The 20683-nt window shown below is 49.5% G+C and overlaps 2 protein-coding genes across 3 annotated transcripts in view; one reads left to right on the top strand and one right to left on the bottom strand.

The window, feature by feature from the left end:
- SLIT1 (slit guidance ligand 1) overlaps positions 1 to 20683 on the top strand; it is a gene marked incomplete at its 3' end in the record, with an annotated part of 178907 nt that overhangs the window by 14761 nt on the left and 143463 nt on the right. Inside the window, exons 2-3 of the mRNA XM_080695380.1 lie at positions 14721 to 14792; positions 16642 to 16713. Of these exons, the coding sequence (XP_080551506.1) occupies positions 14721 to 14792; positions 16642 to 16713 (144 nt within the window). The remainder of the gene's footprint in view (positions 1 to 14720; positions 14793 to 16641; positions 16714 to 20683) is intronic.
- On the bottom strand, positions 5689 to 7125 carry LOC308262745 (lysosome membrane protein 2; the record flags this gene model as incomplete). Of its 2 annotated transcripts, XM_080695382.1 has the most annotated exons (2): positions 5689 to 6420; positions 6850 to 7125. In XM_080695382.1, the coding sequence occupies 2 exons, from the start codon at positions 7123 to 7125 to the stop codon at positions 5689 to 5691; spliced, it is 1008 nt and encodes a 335-aa protein (XP_080551508.1). The 2 variants fall into 2 exon arrangements, with proteins under 2 accessions (XP_080551508.1, XP_080551507.1); XM_080695381.1 differs by having other exon boundaries at positions 5689 to 7125.

The raw sequence follows: 20683 nt of genomic DNA, 5'->3' as shown, positions 1-20683 counted from the left end.
TCCAGCAATTCTGCTTTGGGGTATATGTCCAAAAGAACTGAAAGCAAGATTTGAAGAGATATTTGCACACTTATGTTCATAGCAGCATTATTCACAAAAGCAGAGAGGAAGAAGCTACCTAAGTGTCTGGGGATTGATGAATGGATAAACATGTGGTACCTTCAGACACTGGGATGTTATTCAGCCTTGGAAAGGAAGCAGATGCCGACATGCTGCAACAGGGATGGACCGGGAGGAACATTAAGCTAAGTGGAATAAGCCTGTTGCAAAAAGACAAATGGTGCATGATTCTGCTCACATGTGGTACCCAGAGTGGTCAGGTGCAGAGAGATGCAGAGTAGAGAGTGGTTGCCAGGGAGTGGAGCGACTTAATGGTACAGTAGAAAGTTTCCGTTTGCAAGATGAGAAAGCTGGAGATTTGTTGCAAAACGATGTAATATACTTAACATGGATAAACTGTATACTTACAAGTAGTTAAAATAGTAAAAAAATATGTTATATTTTACTTTACCACAATTTAAGAAACTTTTTTGTTTGTTTGTGTGTGTTTGTGTGTGTGTGTGTGTGTGTGGTATTGGGGATGGAACCTCTGGGCTACACTCCCAGACTTACTTTATATTTTATTTGGAAACAGGGTCTCTTAAGCCAGTGAGGCTGGCTTCGAACCAGCGCGATTTTCTTGTCTCTGCCTCCCAAGTGTGGGGATTACAAGCATGTGCCACCATGCCCGGCTAAGAAAAGGTTTTTTTTTTTTTTTTTTTTTTTTTTTTTTTTTTTGGTGGTACTGGGGTTCCCGGAAATCCTTCTACCTCAGGGCTACACTCCAAGACCTATTTTATATTTTTTATTTGGAAACAGGGTCTCTTAAGCCAGTGAGGGTGACTTCAAACCAGCGTGATCCTCCTGTCTCTGCTTCTCAAGCGTGGGGATTACAAGTGTGTGCCACCACGCCCGGCGAAGAAAAGTTTTTTTTATTGGTACTAAGAATTGAATCTAGAGGGCCCTATTACTGAGCTATATCCCCAGACCTTTAAATTTTTTTTATTAAATTTTGAAATTAGGGTCTTGCCAAGTTGCTGAGGCTCTCACTAAATTGCTGAGGCAGGTCTTGAACCTGAGATCCTCCTGTCTCAGCCTCCCAAGTTCTGGGATCACAGGCGTATACCACCACTCTCTGCTTATTGTACTATCCTTTTTTTTTTTTTTTTGGCGGGTCTGGGGATGAAACCCAGGGGCATTCGACCTCCGAGCTACACCCCCTGCCCTATTTTTATTCTTTATTTTGAAACCGGGTCTCACTGAGTTGCAGAGGGCCTCACTAAGTAGCTGAGACTATCTGCAAACCACGATCCTCCGGTCTCAGCCTCCCGAATGCTGGGATTACAATCGTGCGCCACCACACCTGGCTTTGTGCTATAATTTAAGAAAAGAAAAGAGCTAGGCTTGTGTTTTCCAGCTGGGTGACTTGAACTTAAATTCTTAAATCCTTTATGCTTCCTCATTTGTAAATCAAGACTGATAATGAGCCCAGAGCCGGGTAGATAGTATAACTACTGCCACTGCTGAAGCCAAGGACACGAGATGGTCCCCTGGAGCCTGGGGCACAAGAGTAGCGGGGTTGGCAGCAAACCTGCCCTGGCTTGAGGTTTCCGTCTACTCATCCCTGGGGGTTTCCGCTCACCTGGTGGAGGTCCGCCCCAGCACTGGGGTGGGGGTCAGGCCTGAGGGCTCAGTGGGGCTGGGGGATATGATGCTGGGAGCAGGACTGTTACCTGCCCAGGCCTGAGGGTTGTGTGGAAGACTTGGCAACAGATGGGATTGTTTTTCAGGCCTTGGCCCTGATGAACCAGCAGCAGCCGGGTGCTGGGGGCAGGATTGCTTAGTTGGCCTATGTTTAGGCAATGCCTACTACGCTGGACACCCTGGCGGGTGTTGGGGATCCAGGCTGTCCAGTACGTACAGCTGTGGCAGCCAGGTGTGGCCTTAGCCTTTAAGGTCTAGTAAGGGAGGTGACCTTCCACAAAGGAACTTGGGACACAGCTCCAAGTCATTACCCAAGCTCTTGAGGAGCTAATGGGCGCCTCTGGGGAGGTAGGTTTAGGAGGGGATTGTTTAAATGGGAGCCTACAGGTCAGTGGACTTGCCTGTGTTGGGCAGGTGAGGAGGGGAGGCAGCTCTGGGCTGTGCTGGGCTCAGGGGGAAGCCTGGTCAGTTGAAGGGGCTGGAAGAGCCCAGCGGGAGCCCTGGGGTGAGGGCCTGGTGTTTTCCTATGATAAAGGAAAAGTCAGTCTTCTACCCCAAGGGCTGGGCCAGGCTGGCCAGAGGCCTCTGCTCTTGGACAGCCACACCCCCAGTGCTGTCCTTTCACCTATGCGCAGGGCTTCTCCCCACTGCTGTGACCCGGCTCCTCCCCTCCAAACCTCAGCCCCTGAAGGCCCAGGCTGCACCTCTGGGCCCTTAGGACCTCCCACCTCCCACTGCTCGAGGGGAGCCTACCATGGCTGTGCGGGTGATACTGTGGGTGCACAGAATCATCGCCATTTACAGATGAGGAAGTGAGACAGAGAGATGATGTCTGTCTTAGTCCATTTCCTTTTGCTCTTAACTCAGTCCCACACACTGGATAAATAATCAAGAGGTTTCTTTGGGCTCAGGGTTCTTGCCCCAGTTTGGGGGCTGCACCTGGTTGTGGCCTCCTTGCTGGCAGAGTTTCGAGCTGGTGCAGGGCATCACGGGGCAGGAGAGCTGGCTCTGCTGGCTTCTATAGCAGACCCACTCTGGATGTAACCCTGATTGCATGAATGGATTAGACCACTCATGAAGGTGGAGCTTTAATCACTGCTGAGATCCCTCTGGGTCTCACCTTTTACTATCTCATAATGGAGATTATATTTCAACGTGAGTTTGGAGGGGACAGATCTTTTTTTTTTTTTTTTTTTTTTTTTTTTTTTTACTTTTATATAAAGTTTTTTTTATTAGTGAAACATTTCATTGCAGTAAGGGTAGAAATAAAACAGGTCAAGAATCACATGAAATAAACCAACGGTATACGGTATATGACGAGCATTCTGGTCAGTATTTTCTTTAATAGGCACAAGCAATTTACTTCAGTAAAAATGCCCAGAGGGCAAGTATGAGGATCACCTTTTGCAGAATTTACATTTCAGACAAGTTAAAAACCAGCCTCCTTTGAGTAAAAACCCCAATAGGGGTTAGTTGTGTAGTGCTTGTTCTACTTGACCATTAGTGATCTTTCTAGAACATGAAGAAATAAGTATAGTGGGCAGAGTCTGGAGCTAAAAGTGGCAAAACCCATGTTCTATCCTGTGCTCCGCTCCCTTGCCACAGATCATGACAATGCTGATGATCACAAAGGATTGGGGTGTGTGGGGGGCCTTTCCAGGATGACGGCTCCAAGAGCCTAAAACTAAATGTGCACATTCATTCTCCTTAACCAACTTTTAATTTTGATGGTGGTTTATGGGCTAGCCAAGGACTTTTTGGAATGAAAATATCAAATGTGAGTTTAAGCTGTCAGTATTAATAATCATGACACAAATATGGGATTAATATGTTTTTGGTTTTCTTCTGTATAAGAAATTCATCTAAATGTGCACATCATTAACTAGTGTCACAGTATTTAAAAATTGCTTCTTCATGGTCAGTTATATCCTGAAAATAGGACTGAACCAATGAGTATGCACTGGCCTATCAGTTTCATTAGTGTGGATAAGTGGATACACACAGAACAAGATGTACCAGTTATGTAGTTAAAGATTAATAAATTCTAAGAATCCAGACATTTTGCATTATATTCTGTTTTTCACATTTTGGTGACTTAGGATATCTAAAGTTTCTATCTTGACTTATTAAAAAGTTGAGTTTAATGAACTGCCCCTTCAAGAAGGTATATACTTGTAATCCCTGTACTTGGAAAGCTGAGATAGAAAAATCACAGGTTCAAGGCCAGCCGCGGCAATTTATTGAGGCCCTTAGCAACTTAGTAAGACCCTGTTTCAAAATTTAAAAAATTTAAAAATAGGGTTGGGGCACAGCCCAGAGGTAAATGCCCCTGGGTTTAATCCCCAGTACAAAAAAAGGGGGGGCATATCACATATTGCTTTAATGTAAAGGGAAGAAAAATGGGAGAACATAAAGCAATTTATTACCTCCATATAGAGATGAGAAGCAATGTAATAGAAATCCATGATTATTTTTCTTTGCTTATAGTTAAATCCAATTTTAAACAAACAAAAATTTCCTTAGAATGATTAATTTGTTATGAAACTTTATAAGCATTTTGCCAGATAACCATATAGGCTTCTCCATTAGAAATGAATGGTGAACTTTGAGAGACAAAATGTCCCTAAATGTGTTTGAGTCCTAAACACTGTGATACAGTGATGGTTTCCAATCATCTGCCATTGGTTGCACTGAAAGCCAGGAAATCTCTTGAAGAGACATGCTTCTGCTTCTGGTCCTAAGGGACCTTTCTTTAAAGTACTTTTTGTGCAATCTTTTAATACCCATCATTTTGTCAGCAAAATGATTGTCACAGGAAGTATAGGGCATATTTTTCACTACTCAGTGAATGACAGTGAATCACAAAACCTTGGCAGAAACTGAAAGAACTTAAAAAAAATTTTTAAAGTTACCAAAAGGATTGCCCTAGAAGAAATGTCTCTCTAATCTAGAAAGACTTCTTAAAATCTATGGGTAACTTAAATTACGGGGGGGGGGGGGGAGATGGATTTCCTGTGTTCATAATTTTGCAATTAATCACAGTATTAATACAGTATCCTATTTGGCAGGGGTGACTGGGGGGGAAAGTCAGTCACTGATTACATTCTCCCAGAAGAATATTTATGCATGAAGATAATTTTGACTAAAAAATAACAGCTAACTATCTACAAATCTCAGAACTAGAACTTAGTTCTACTCTACATTAAATCTTTGTACTTATCCTCAGCAACTTTATGCATTCTCTTGGTTTACAAAGTATAACTTACAAATCCTAGGAGCTTATCGCTGTAAGCTCATGTACCTTCCCCAGTCCCTTTCCTTTTTGATTCCTACCTATATAAAAGTAGTCAGAAGACTGAGCTGTTTTCCTGGAGGAATTATGAATAAAAGATTAGCATGAAATACAATATACTTTGTCTTAAAAAAGGAAGTCAGATGCATGTGAGTGATATATTGAGACGAGGCTATCATTTTACCCTGGGTTCCAAACTCTTACTTTTGTTTGGGGAGTGAAATAGAGAGGAATACAACAGAAAGCAGTACATTTGTATTATGAGCACAAAGTTTGTTGAATGAAATATACTGAATAAGGTTAAACCAGGTAGCATTGACAAGAGGTGAAGAGATATTATATATACAGGTGTCACAAAACTCTGTTGCTACCAGAACCCAACAACAACAACAAAAAAATAGCTATACAATATTATTAAATACTTGGTAGACACATGAAAAAAAGTTTCAGAGACGACGTGATTTTTGAAAGCCTAAAGGTCAGCCACGCCAGCCTGGTCTTTACCCTCTGGCCTGAACACGCTCATCACTTGCCGACACTGTGTCTTCTCTCTCCTCTAATGGATGAGGAGCTTGTGAGGATGTGGGGTTTCCGGTCTCAGTCCAGGCCAGGACAGCCCACGTGTCCCAAGCTCAGGAGATGGTTCAGTTCTGTTAGGTTCGTATGAGAGGCGCTCTTTCATCTTCTGTTCCCTCCTCCATGGATCCCTGCCCTCGGCATGCAAGCCAGGTGAAGATCAAGCCAAAGAACACGCCCAGTGCCATGATGATGTAGGGTATGTTGGTGACAATCAAAGTAGTGTTGATCACAGACTTCAGCCGTCTCGCAGTCTCTTTGTCAATGAGAACACTCTCGTTGAGATACATCACTGGGAAAACCATGGTTCTAATGTCTCCTGTTTCAATAAAGTCATCTGATTTTTTGACATAAATGTTGATTTGGAACCGCTTGGCTGCTCTTAGGATAATTCCAGTCAAAGGGTTAATGTCCACAAATGTCTCATGATCTTCCTTATTTGGATGCATGCCTTTTATGGCAGAAATGAATTTCTCATCTGCTTGGTAAAAGTGTGGGAAAGACATAATAATGGGCGCACCATTCTTGCAGATGCTGACATTCAAGACTCCTGAGCCCAGGCAGTTCCCTTCAGGTAGACAGAAGCCAGCATTTTCTGAGGTATTGGCTAATATTTCTGCAGGCACCTTATACCGAAAAGCAGGCAGTCCCTGTACGCTCTCATAGTCGCTGAAAGTGATATACACTGACCTGCAGAAGTCAGACGGGAAGACATACAGGACTTCGTCTTTGGCTATCAGTGGGTGGAAAGAGTCTCCATCCGTTCCGTTTATCATATTGCACTTCTCAGTCGCCCACCAGTCCAGAGACGTTTTTCCATTCCACTCCACAATCTTTGTGAAGTTAAGGTAATTGTCTTCTCCAGTTAGGAAAACATAGTCTCCATCATTAGTTCCATTTTTCTCGTAAAACAGGCCAAAATTGGGCGAGACGTCGGGCCTGAACGCGTGAATGAGCGACAGGATCTCATCTTTGTAGCCCCAGAGCAGTTCGTCCACTGTGTGAACCACAAACAGCTTCTGCTCATAGGCTTTCAACATGGCCTCGATGATCCTCCTGAGGAAACGGGCCTGCGCCCATTCAATGACGGTCAATACTGGAATATTTAATGTTCTAATTAAGTCCACTTTAGGGTCACCAACAGACTGGTTTCGTTCAAAAACATATGCCTTGTTGCTGACAGCAGATATTGTTGTTCCATTATCCCCAAATTGAATTTTTGCCTTGTTTCTCAGTTCTCTGTAGGTGTAGGGCCCCACTTCTTCCAGCCGGGGGATCTCTCCCCTGAGGATCTCCTCTGGATTGGTGACGTTGAAGAAATAGAACTGGGTGTACACGGGAAGAGGGGGGTTCTCCCAGGAGTCAAAGATCTCTGTGCCATTCCTCAACACCATATTCTTCTCGATCGTCTGGTCCACGGCCTTCTGGAAGACGCGGGCCACGAGCAGCGTGACGCTGGTCACCAGCAGGAGCAGGGACAGGGTCCCCGCCGTGTAGAAGCAGCATCTGCCCATCCTGCGCGCGGGTTTCGGTTTCCCGGGGCCGGGCAGCGGTGCGCGGAGAGCCGGAGCCAGCCGCCTCGCCGCCCCGGGAGGAGGAGGAGGAGGACGGCCAGGAGGAGGAGGGGGAGGAGGGGAGCCGGCGGCTGCGCGGGAGGCGGGCGGGGCGAGGCGCGGTCATGTGCCCGCAGCGGCCGCCGCGATTCGGCCACGGCCGCAGCCGCAGGCCCGAGGCCCCGAGGATGCAGCTGCCCAGCTCAGGCCCGGCCGGCTGGCCGACCTGCCCCCCCGAGCAGCGTGGCACCGACCGGCCCCGGGGCTCCGCGTCTGCACAGCCAGCCCAGCCCCGCAGCTGAGCACCCGCCCTGCGGCGCTGCCATCGCAGCCACCGGCGCCTTCTAGGACCCCGGACCCACCGTCGGACGGGGTCTGGAGGGACGAGTAAGAGGCGTGGATAGGAACGGGGACAGATCTTAGGATGAGAACTTTCCTGAAGTCACAGAATGTACAGGATGGAGCTGGGCTGGAGCACAGGCCTGTGATGCTACAGTCTAAACTCTTTTTTTTTTTTTTTTCCCTTTTTTTCTGGTGCTGGGGATTGAACCCAGGGGCATTCTTCCTCTGTCTCCAGCTCTTTTAAATTTATTTATTTTGCTTTGAAACAGGGTTTTGCTAGGTTACTGAGTCCCACTAAATTGCCAAGGCTGTCCTTGAATCTGTGATCCTCCTGTTAGTCTCAGCCTCCCAAGCACTGGGATTACAGGCGTGTGCGAGGGACACTGTGAGGACTGCATGTTTCTCACGGTGAGTAGGCCGTGCCTGCTCTTGTCCCTCTGGGTCCCCTGAGTGGGAGGAAGAGACCCTTCCTTTCTGAGGTGTCCGGAATGATCCAGCTTTCTTGTCTGGCAGCTTGGACCTTACACTGTTTTCTTGCTTATATTGGGCTTGCTTAGGAGAAGGGAAGGGCCTGGAAGACAGGAGGGTGGGCGAGAGGGCCGTGTCCTTGTGTTTGGGGCTTTTATTGGGTGAGAGTTATCTGGAGAGAGCACTTCTTGTCATTTTTCTTCTTGGAATGGGAGAGTAGGGACACATGGAAAACTCACTTAGTCTGATCCTATCTGAAATACATCAATTTAGTGTAAATCCATTCCTGCACATAAGAAATCCTCATTGAAACATCTGTCGTGCACTGCGTGCTGTGTCAGCCCCTGAGGAGAAAGGTGAGGAAACCCTGCATGACCGGTGTCCTCAAGGAGCCTCAAATCTGGGTGGGGGCTGAGACACCTGTGAGGGCTCCCCCAGGTTCCCTGTCTGTGCTACCAGGCAGCAGGGCTGAGTGCTGTGCGGGCCACTGATAGATTTCCCAGTCGGAGGGGCTAGGTGGAGGGGGAGCAAGGGGCGCCCCAGGCAGAGGGATGGCAGGCTCCAGGGCCTGCCACTGGTGGTGGAGTCAGGAGGAAGGGTGGGGACAGGGCCTTGTAGCCCAGGCTAAGAAATTGTCCTGGTTTCAAGAGCAATGGGATTTATGGGAGGGTTTAACTGGGGAAGGGAGATGGTCAGGTTTGCAGTGTAAGAGGCTCCAGCTGTGACTCGGAGTGCAGGCTGGAGGGGGTCCAGGGGTGTGTGGGGGCCCACTGCGGCTCTGCAGGGCCCCTGGCGGGAGCATGGTAGCCTGGGGTGGGTGTCGGCAGGCTGGCTGGGCCTGCCTGTGGATGGGGTGCTGGGCCCTGTGGACCCCAGGCTGCAGCCTGGGCAGTGGCTGAGGAGGAAAATTCTTCATTTTCTCAGCTCTCTGCACTCAGCTCGGAATTGGCCAGGGTTACAATTTCAAAGGAAAGCGTGGAGGTGTGCAGTCCCCAGCCCAGAAGGCCGATCTCAGTTAGAGCGGGCCTGTTTGTCATCTGGAGACTGCAGAGGGGGTTTTAGAGAGCGGGAAGCCTCCCCAGCAGCACTGCAGGCTTGGGCCAGCATGGGAATGTTCTGTCCCTGGGGCCCCAGGGCAGAGGGAGCTTCCGGGTGAGGCAAGTTTGAGGAGGAGGCGTGGGGGCCCGGATCACTGGCAGAAGGCCTGAGCTGTGCTTTCCCGCAGCCCTGGGAGATCCGAGGGCTTATTTTTGGTTTATCACACATGTTCAGATGTTGCGATCAAATTCTTGCTTCCTGAGAGGAGTCAAGAAATCTGTGTGTGCTTCTGTGTTTTCCTTGGTGATTTGCTTTAGAGGGGTTTCCCTTCAGGCTAGGGCCCCACAGGAACTGATGGAAACCAGGGTCATTTGCCATGGATGTGCTTCCTTCTTGGGGAGGAGAGGAGGTGAACGCAGCACTTTTAAAGAAGGAGAACGGTCTTAGGGAGTCTGCCTTCGTCTTTGGCATCTCAGGAGCTGAGGGATGTGGGTAGCCGGCTCTTTCTGCCCAGCCTGGCCCTGCCAGTCCAGCACCAGCTCGAGTAGAAGCTGGGGACGCCACCTCCTGGGGGGAGGTTGTGGCCCTTGGGGAGAACAGCAACAACAACGACAACAGTAAAGACAACCACAGGAGGCAAAACTGATATAGAGAACACTAATTGTGTACCAGGCATTGTACTTGGTGTTTTAGAAATATGTACAAATACGAAGTCATTCTAGCTGGGCATGGTGGCACGCACTTTGAGAGGCTGAGTCAGGAGGATCACAGGTTCGAAGAATAGCCTTGGCAGCGAAGTGACACTCTTAACAACCTAGTGAGACTCTGTTTCAAAACAACAACAACAAATTTAAAAAGGGCAAGGGGTGTAGCTCAGAGGTAGACCTCCCCTGAGTTCAACCCCCAGTCATTTAAACCTCACCGCATCTCTAAGAGGTGGATACTATCGCCAACATCATCTTCCTGAGGCACAGAGAAGTTAAGCTACATGCCCCAGGCCACATAGAGAGGCAGAAACTCAGGGAGCGCAGGTTAGCTCTGCATCCTGGGATTCTGAGACATGAGGCTGGGCACTGCCCCCAGCCCCACCGCTACCTCGCCTGCTGCTCTGCCTGCGTGGTCTGGGTCCCATCTGTCTGGCCCGTCTCCCTGGGCAACTTGCTGGGGGAGGCACATCTCCATGGCAACGCTCAAGGACCACCTGTTGGAGGACTCAGGGCTGCAGGACAATGACTGCGTCCCCTTATCTCAGCAGCCTCTGTGAGAGGAGGCAGTTGGCTGATGTTGGTAACTTCATCCTGGTGGCCTCCCTGCTGAGGGGAGGGCCAGGCAGCCTCAGCCTCAGTGCTGAAAGGCCTTCTTCTGCAGCAGCACTCAGACCTGGGAGCCCCTCCCTGAGAGGAGCCATTTAGCTCTGGCATAGAGAGCCGAGTGGCAGGTAGGCCCAGGGAACTCTGGCCGCCACTGACAGTTGTGTCTGGAAACCGCCAGCAGGGCCTTCTGGGAGAGAGTCAGTATTTGCTTTGCTGTCTGCCCCACTGTTCCTTTTCCCTGCCTGTCCAGGTCTCCTGAGTGGGGGTGGAGAGCCGGGTGGGAGGTGAGGAGGAGGGCTTGGGCCAAGGAATGAGCCTGGGCTCCCGGAGCTGCAAGGCAGGGCTGGTGAGAGGGCGAGGAGGCCTGTGAAGCTTGGCATCTCGCCCCGCCTTAGTGGGAATCCTCATGCTGACCGAGCTCCATTTTGGGCCCTCTTGCTCAGACCATCTTAGTATTCAGATCTGCCTCTGTTTCACCATCTGCAAAAGAGAAATTATTCTAATCAATCAACTTGTAAACCATGGTTGTCGATAAGAAATGATTTGTCCTATTTTCCATGCAGTATTGTTTGTAAGTGAAAAAATATTAAAACAATCCAGGTATCCCAGAAATAGGGGATTAGGAGCTTGATCAGGCCCAGGAGCTTGATGTCCCCAAATGAAGGAACAATATGTGACTGGTTGGAACCTTAAGAGAAAAAGAAAGCATAAGGCCGTGGAAGGGGGTAATACTTATGTCTCATTCATCTTCTTTTTTTTTTATTGGTGCACTATAGTCTCACATCATTATGTGGGGCGTGTTGACAATGGCGTATACTCACACAGTACTTGGTGCCCCCTTCCCCTTTCCCTCCCTCCCAATACTGAGTGTCCAGGTTAATGATGTTATATTCACATATATACACATAGTCGAATGTAGCTTTTCCATTAATTAACCTCACCTTGCACAAGACTGTTAAGTCTTCAGTAAATACTTTTTGAATTATCTCATATAAAATTATATCCAAAGGAAACAGACTGAGAGTAAAATATTCCAGAATCTTAATGGGGATTATTCTTAGTGATGGGATTATGTGTGATTTTCATTTCCCCCCCTTTATTCAGGAAGTTGAAAAAACTTCAAGAGTGTGCATATGCTACTCTTATTTTAAAACGGAATAAGTAGGATATGTAATGGCTTATAAAATATAAATGACTTTTAAAAAATTGCAATTAAGAAAAGTATAAAAAGAATTGAAAGTCACTTCTTGTCTCACCAGTTTATCCCCACCCCAAAATGGCCACCTAGCAGTGGCACACAGACTCCAGCTCTTTATCTGTGTGTGTGTGTGTCTGTGTGTGCGCGCGCGTGCACAAGGGGCTCATAGAATACAGGTTGTCTTGTGACCCTTTCCACATCTGTGCTATGAAAAGCTTTCCTAGCCAATGGAAACTGATCTGTAGCATTTTCAGTGGCTGCACCATACATACCTGGTTTCATTGATGTGCTGAATTCCACTAAGCAATGCTCTGTTGCTGTCCATTGGAGTTGACATTTTTGCCCTTACAACATATTGCTGAAATACTTTCATAATCAGAAAAGTTAAACAACCAAAATTGCCTTGTGGTCTGCGGATGACAGTTTCAGAAGGATGGCCCAAAGTGACCCCACCCTGCTTGGGACAGGAGCCAGTTTTAAAGGGCTTATGATGGCATCCTTCCGACATTTGAAGAACGGCTCTGTTGCAGAAGGAGCAGCTTGGTGTATGTTCTGGGGAAGAATATCAAGCTCAGTAAGAAAAGACCTTTCCACTGGAAAGAAGGGTCAGGTGGAGGAGTCCTCCTGGGAAGCGGCCCCGTCCAGGTGCTTAGGAAGGCTGTGCCAACCTGGGGAGGCAATGAGCCCCTCTCAGATCCTGGCAGAAAATAAATGCGGAAAGGGGCTGAGTTTTTTCAGCTGCTCCTAAGGACCAAGGAAGGGTAGAGGGCGATGAATTGAGAGAATTACTGACTTGTCAGCTTAGACTGAGAGCCTGGGCCCGAGGGTGAGATGGCTGTGGTTTCTATCATCTCCCAGCTGGTGACCTCAGGAAGGCACCTAGCCTCTTAGGGCCGCTCTTTCCTCATCTGTAAGAATGGCAGGAAAGGGTCCCGAGGAGCTCCCCAAAGAGAGGTAGACTTCAGCTCAGCTGTGAGGGTCTTTGATATCAGCAAAGAAAGAAATTTAAGGCTGGGTTAAAATGAGGCACAGATTAATTTTACTGTGAGAAAAGAGATATACTCAGAGACGGTAGGGTGCGGGTGTTGGAGAGGAATGTGCTAGCTACTTCTCAGCTAGACATATTTATATATGGAATATCTATAGTATAGAGACATGATCTAAGAGGATATTTTTAGTTCTCCTTTGTGTTAGAGACTGGATATATTACTTATTACCAACTAGGGCTTATTCTCTTTCCTTCTTTGTTTTTGATGAACAGCCTCTAATCATGTCCCCGTCAGGGGGTGTCATGGTTCTGCTTTGTGAACTGGAACAGTATCACGTTGGTGTAACATCGAGGGCCTGATCAAGAGTGTGACAGAGAGGTGAAGTAATCAGATACCAAAATATAAATCAGGGAAATGCCTACTGTTGAGCAAAGGCATTCTAGGACCTGTTTTGCTTTTAGGTCCAGGCCAGGAAGGAAGTTATTTATGGTCCTGTGGATAAGGTCTAATCACTGCTTCAGTAGTGCGATTTGTGATCAAAGTATGTGGAAGGGAACTTTCAGTCTGGACAATTAGTCCAAGAGCGGGTGGACTTTAGATCTGGACTTGCAGATCACGGTCTCTCGTGTCTCCTTTCTATCTATGCTTATGTTTACGTCTTTCATCCTGCCTCAGGCACATGGCGACTTCCCAGCCTTGGGTAAAGATGTACACTTCCAGAGCATGTGGAAATGAGCCCCGTGCGTGGTTGTCCTTAGTGGAAGCAACTCTAGACCAAGCACACCTCCTCACCTCCTGCAGTGTCGGGACGGGGAGCTTGTGTTTTCAAAGAAGCTGGGACTTGGGTGGGACACGGAGCTATGCCTGGAACTTGGTTGAAGTTGCTGAAGTGGAGAAGACTGAGGGGCAGGTGAACGTGGTGTCCATGGGTGTGTGTTGGGGTGGGGGCCCTTAGGGTGATACAAAGCATGCAGTGACTGTGACAGTGGCCAGAAAGGGGAGACCGCGTGGCTGTGAGTGGGAGCTGCCCAGGGAGATTCCATGCTGAGGGGACAGCCAGGGATGGAGTTTGATCTGAGTGAGTGCTGCTGCGTGTGGCTCAGGGAAAGAACTTTCTGGGGTGTGGAGCCCCTCCCCACCAGAGTGGCTGGCTTCTCCCAGGCCCAGCAGGCTCCTCGGGAAGAGGAATGGCCTGGGAAGCCCAGTGAGCTTCTCTGGGGCTCCGGGGGAGGTGGAGCCACATGGCTCTGGGTGGGGTTCATGTACATGGTGCCCAGGGATCATCTGCAGGGTCAAGGGAGCAGTAAATGTGGCCTTGGAAGGGAAGAGGGGCTAGATGGTGAGGAGGAGCATGAGAACCGGAACTGCAGGCAGCACCCATGGGCCTGGATGGTGGGCTCAGCCTCCCCTCCTTGGGCCACTTCCTGCTAGCCTGGCAGTCCTCCCGGGAGCACCTGCTTCAACCCACACACGGGGCAGGTCTTCTCTGTCTTTTGGTCCTCAGCTTGAGACCCACTTCCTCAGTCCCCTTAAACCGCATGACCCTCCTTGACTTCTCCTGCTCAGAATATGGACTGGCGAGGGTCCTCCTGGGAGGACTGCCCCCAGTCGGCTGGCTCTTAGTACTTTGGGGTGGGGAGGGGCAAGCTGAGAGTTGGCAGCTGTGGGAGGCAACACGGGGGAGGTGGGCCCAGATCACAGAGGCCCTGAGAAACAAGCAGAGGAGGACCAGGGGCCAGTGGAGGCTCAGGACGGAGCTTCCCGGAGGCCAGGCTAGCAGGAAGTGGCCCAAGGAGCGGCCAGCGTTCTTTCCCTCCTAGAGCGCCTGCAAACTGTGGACACAGTTGTTGTCCCCAATTTATATGTGGGGAAGATGCCATCTGAATCGCCCCATCATTGGCTCCCTCCTAAATTCTTTCCCATATGAACCTCTTCCCTATCCAACTAGACTGAGCTCTTTGGGGCAGGAGCCATGAATTCCGTGTCCGCAGCAACCTCAGGAGCACGCCCTGTTGTTCCTGTTGGTGTGACGTCTGCCGCAGAGGCCCCAGCTCGTTGGGCCTCGACACAGACTTGGGGGTCTGGGACTTAGCTGGCCGCCTCCAGCCCCCCTGGTGTCTGCGACAGCCGGTGGAGAGGGAGCTGAGTCCCGGCCTGGGCTCCCCTCTGGCCCCGCTCACCTCTTACTTTCCTCCTTTTCTCCACCAGGGAGCTTAACGGCAACAACATCACACGGATCCACAAGAACGACTTCGCGGGGCTGAAGCAGCTTCGGGTGCTGTGAGTACAGTGCTGCTTCCCTGGGACCTCCTCCTGCCCCCTCCCCTGGCAGTGGCCGCAGGGGTCTAGGAGGCGCTCTGGAGAGCAGCCGCAGGAGGGTCAGGCAGTGCAGGCCTCCACTCCTGACCCTTAGCGGCTCCTGCATCCCGCGTGGATGAAAGGATTGGGTGTATGGCGAAGGACCTGGCTGGGCAGACTGACCGCCTCATCTGCTGCTGTCCCAAGGGTCTAGGGAGGGCCAGGTGCCCCTGAAGAACCTTCAGGTCTCTGAATTAGTCAGCTCTAGCTGATGGCCACAGCCTGGGGGCCTAAAGGATGGATGGGTCTCCTCACTTTGGAGGCTGGAGCCTGGACCAAGGTCCTGCAGGGCTGGTTTCTGGTGGGGGTCTCTTCCTGGCTTGCAGGGCCACCTCCTTCCTGCGTCCACAATGGCCTTTCCCTGTGTGTGTGAAGAGGCCTGTGGTGCCTTCTCCTCTTCTTGGTGGCATGGGGTCCACCTTCTGGCCTCCCTCACCTTGTCTCCCTCCCTGAAGGCCCTGCCTCCACCCTGAGGTCACTGGGGGCTTCAGCGTGTGAACAGCGGGGCGGGGGAGGGGGCACCAGTTCAGTCCCTGACAGTCTCCAGAATTCTTGTGAACTTTGGCCTCATAAGGACTCCCCAGCAAGGCCCCAGGCCCCGATCTCCTGGAGGAGGCAGGTGCAGTCACCAGCAGCGCCCTTGTCAGCTTGGGCAAGGATGACTTCACCCCTTCTCCTTCTCCTGCTCTGCTGACTTGGAGGTGCAAAGGCAGCCCCACACACACATTCTGTCCTAGGAACAGCCCAAGCTCAGGTGTGCAGAAAGAATTGCACCTCTGTTTTCTCTACAGAGCTCTGTTTTGACCTTAGCCTCTGTCCCACCTGGCTGGCAGGAAACCCAGCATCAGACATTCACAGGGTTTCTCACCCCTACTTCTCAGGTTGTGCAAGGATCCTGGGGCCTCACACTATGGTTCTGAGAGTCTTTGGAGGGTCTGGAGACCTTGTGACCAATCCTGTCTGAGGTCAGAGGTGATAAGTCCCTGAGCAGGGGTCTCTACTGCTTCAGAACCCACTGATCTTGACCCCTTCCCTCTGGAGCCTGGGGGAACCCCTGCTCTCTCTCAGTGCTCCTCTTCCTTTTCCCGTGGCCTGTAGCAGAGAAACAGAAGCTTCTGGTGGCAGGTCCTGCCCCTTTCTGGCCCGAAACCCTATCTGAGGCCTGGAAATTGCAGAGGAAAAAATGGTTCAGTATCACAATATTGGCACACGACAATCCATTTGTGTTTGAAACACCGACTCACCAGCCGGACCCGCAGGTTCCAGAGCCTGTGCGGCAAGGGTGGGACACAGAGTCCCACGGGCCCAGGGGGCTCAGTTGCTCGGAACCCACTCTTTCCTTTAGCAGATGGGGCCAGGTGGAGTGGGGGTGCCGCCTCCGTGGGTTGGGCATGTGTGGGCTTTGCCCAGTTGTGCCTCTCCTCTCCTATATGTTGGCCAATGCCCGTCCCATGGACACGTGCCCTCCAAGCCCAAGGAGGAACGTGCACCAGCAACCCTGCACCGAGGCAGGTAGCTTCAGAGGGGTCTGCATGGGGCGGGTGGGTTTGCTGAGGCGCCGTGGTGGGGAATTTGCAAAGCTGCAAGGAAACCAGAAAACGTGTCCACTGGGCTAGGACGCAAGCCTGCATGAGGCCTGGGCACAGCTCCCGTCTCACTCCCGTGCCAACGTTGCCCTGGCAGGGCTCGCCTTGGCTCCTCCCTCATGCCAGCTGTTTCTAGGAGTTCTTGTCCAACACCCTGAAGCTGTCTTTTCTGTCCGCTTCCCCAGGCAGCTGATGGAGAACCAGATCGGAGCGGTGGAGCGCGGGGCTTTCGATGACATGAAGGAGCTGGAGCGGCTGTGAGTTTGGGGGTCACAGGCGGGAGCTGGGGCTGGTGCTGAGAGAGCATCGGTCCTGTTGGTGGGAATGAATGGGGGCCCTCAGGGACCCCACCCAGCCCACCTCTGCCTCAGGGCAAGGTGGTGCCGGAGAGAAACCTACAAGATATTCACAGAAGTGAAATCCCTTCCTATCCTCCCATCCCAGGGCACTGTTCATTAATTTGTGTGTTTTGCAGGGTTTTGGTTTTTGTGTGTGTGGTGATAGGGGTCAAACCCAGCATGTTGAGCATGCTAAGCAAGGGCTCTGCCGCCGAGCTACACCGGGGCCTGATTTGCACGTTTTGGCAGGAAGCCCTAGGTGTCAGGAGGGGACCCATGAGAGAAGCCCCGGCATCAATGTTAGGTGCTCAGGGACGCAGCACAGAACAGGAAGGTGAAGGCATGTTTTGACTTGCATGGGTTTTTCGTTAATAGGGCTTTCAAGTTTGAAAATGAGTCTTGATCAAGTTTTGCATTTTTGATTGGTGACAGTGAAATAGAATAGGCTTTTTGCTGCTGGGGTCTGGGGACAGCACACACATTCCTGTTTGGTCACCTGTCCACCTTTCTGCATAGTGGTTGGGCCCTAGGTGTCAAGAGTCTCAAAGTTCATGTTCTTTAAGCTAGAAAGTCCATTTTATTTTAAGAAAATAATTAGAAGCATGGTTAAAGAGTAAGGATATTCAGTGTATATTATTTAAATACCAGAAAGTTGTCAATAGCCATTCTAGTGGAGACAGGCTATAAAATCATGCATTTTTTTTAACTTTGAAGGACAGTGTAGACCATGGGAATATTAAGATACAAAGTGAGAAATTAGAAATATTAATTTGTATAAGATAAATCAATTTATATGTGAACATAATATGGGAGCAAGAAAGCAATCGAGGCCATCAGCTCTCAGTTAGATTGAGTGATAGGATAGCAGGTAACTTTCACTGTATTCTTTGTGCCTTTTTTTTCTTATGACAAATTAATAATAGTAATTATAGTTCCCACCGAAGGCCTTACTCTGTGCCAGGTGCCAAGGTAAATTCTTTGCCCTCTACTATCTCATTTAATCCTGAAATAGCACCGAAGCAGGTTTTCCAGACGAGGAACAGAGGTGCGTTGAGCCAGCCGTCATGCGGAAGAGGGGATTAGGACCTGGGTCATTTTGCCTTCAGGGCCTCAGCTCTTAATGACACAGACCTAATGCCCTCACCTTTCACTTTTATGTCAAAGAAAACAAGGTATTAAGTACAGAATGCGGTTGTGTCACGACCCTCTTGTAACCCGGGAGAAAATCAAAGCAATTGTTCGTTTGTGTTTTTGGTCTCGGCCAGAAACTGAGTGAAAGGGAGCGCACAGTTAGACCAGATGTTTAGTCTGCGTTTCCTTTCTTTCCAAGGCTTAGAACAAAATACGTGTTACTGACCTGGTGACGAGGGGCTGGTTTGCACCTAGCCCATTTCGACTCCAACTCTGGTGCTGTTGTGCCCTGGAGGAGGAGAAAGGGTGGTGGTGGCGGCTCTAGCTGTGACCAGGCAAGGCCCCGCCGTGCCCGCTGTTGCCACCGGGTCGCCAGCACCTTCGCAAAAGTTACTCTATCCCCGGAGGCGTCCGGTGGCGCTGCCCACGCCTTTGTGAACGTTCAGCCCGGCGGCCACCCCGTCTGACTGATCCGACACCAGAGGTCAGAGTTGGTTGAAGCGGGGAGTCCTGAAAAGCCCCACAGACCATAAACATTTCATTTTCAGCTAAAACATATAAATGTGCACTTACTACCCCGGCCCCCCTTTTTTTTCCGGCCAAGACTCTATTTTGCATGTGATACTGGTTGGGGCTCCCAATTACTTTCTTCCCTAAATTGCACCCAGGTACCTATATAGTGTTTTATTTTGCTTTCTTGAAGGTGGATTGAGATTTTTTTAAAGACTCGTGGAAGCACTCTTGGTGGAGAATTAAGTCTTTTATTTAATTCAATAGCCCTTTAATTAGCAGCTTTCTTTTTTGTTGAATCTTTCCAAAGCATTTAACTTAGTTTTCACAGAGAGGACTCTTTCTTTTCCTCACTGGTATTTAATTCATTTATGAGTGAAACTGATTAAATTTTATAAAGTACCTGTGGCATAAACAGGTTCAAGGAAAGACATTACTCGTTCTCACAAGCAGTAGACACAGAACGTGAGTCTCTGCTGGGCGAACAGATGGGGCACCCACGCCAGCCTGCAGCTGGGAGGCATGGCCATGCTCAGCTCCTCCTGAGCCGGCCAAGTGGAAGTCAGCCGGACGGGGAGCTACGGAAAGGCAGGGTTGGAATTCCCTGCCCACCACTCAGTGATGGCTTAGGCAATTCACTCTCCTCTTGGCATTTTATTCCTTTATTTGTCAAAGAGTGACAATCCAAAGAAGTCAACAAACAAATCCTGGGCACTTACTAAGAGCCAAGTCACGTAGCAAGATGGTGGCAGTAAAACCTTCCCAGTGGGGTTGTTGGGAGGAGGAGAGTGTGTGAGTGAAGGGAAGGCGTTGTTGACATATCCAAGAGAAGGAAGCCCACCTTCTATTCTGCTTCTCCTCTGATGATGAGGTACTGCCTAAAAGACATCTATCCTGGTACCCAGCACACAGTAAAGGCTAATCATGACCGGCGACCACTACTGCTATTATTACTCTGAGTTACCCACGTGTCCCTCCCATCCCCCTTCTCCTTTGCTGTCTTTTGATTTCCCACTTTAAACCAGGCATTGGATTCCTTTTCCTCCTAAATGCTCTTCAGAAATTGAAGCCAGGAAAATGAGAAAGTCTTGGTTAAAAAAAAAAAATAAAAATAAAACAAAACCCAGTGATAACCAGGTAGTGTAAATACTGGATTAATTTATTGGTCCGGGGTTAAGGAACTGGAGCAATCTGATGTCTATTCCTGTTGTTTTAAGGATTATATGGGGGGGGGTCCTGTTTCCCCCCCTCGAGGCAATGATGTGTTTCCTTAGGAGACTGCCCTTTAAAGTAAATTTCTTCCATCTGGTCTCCTAAAGCTGTACATCTCATTGTCTGCACCGTGCTGGGACATGGCCGTCCCCACTGTGGTGGCAACCATGGTTCTCATGTGTCAGATGAAGGATGACTTTCTAGCAGGTAACCACAGACAGGTTAGTGCTGGCTGCGTGGAATTAAGTTTCTTCCCCTCTCCCTGTAGAAGGAGTTTTTTGCTGAGTTGATTTATCATAGACTGTCAAAAAACCCCTGAAAGTGATCTTTGGGCATCGCTCACACTGAGCTGTGGATACTGGCCGGGCACTTTGTAGATCAGTGCTTCTCCAGTCTCTGCATGCACACCAGTCACACCAGTCACAGGGGCTCAGTGTTGGGAGTGCCCCAAGGTGCCCCTGCCACGCCAGGGTGGAGCCCAGCTGGCTGTTCATGGATCAGGTTTCTATACCTTGTGGGTATTAGGCCCCTGAATGGGCTGAGCTGCCGTGTAGGAGAGGCTAAGGAATAACTGTTGCCTTTAAATAGTTTTTTAAAATGTAGTAGTATCCTTTACTACCTCTTAGACTCTGGTGTCAAAGAATTAGTTGCAAGCGTCGTGTGGTGGCCCACGCCTGTAGTCCCGGTACTTGGGAGGCTTGAGACCGGAGGATTGCAGGTTTGAGACCAGCCTCAGCAACTTAGTGAGACTGTCAGCAACCTAGTGAGACCCTGTTTCAAAATAAGAGGTGGAAAGGGCTGGGGATGTAGCTTGGAGGTAAGAAGCCTCTGGGATTAATTAATCCCTAGTACGAGAAAGGGAGAGAGAGAGAGAGAGAGACAGACAGACAGACAGACAGACAGACAGACAGACAATTAATTGCTTATGGTCAGAGAGATGAGATGAGTTTGGTTAATTGACCATCTTTTTTAGGGCAAGTCTGGGTCCTTTCTGCATTATGTTACAGAAGCTGACTTCCCATTCTTGCTGAAAAGG

This window comes from Muscardinus avellanarius (genome assembly GCF_963383645.1).
Source record: "Muscardinus avellanarius genome assembly, chromosome: 4".
Taxonomy (NCBI): Eukaryota; Metazoa; Chordata; class Mammalia; order Rodentia; family Gliridae; genus Muscardinus; species Muscardinus avellanarius.
Note: the sequence above shows the minus strand (reverse complement) of the source record. Positions and strands in the feature narration are given on the sequence as shown.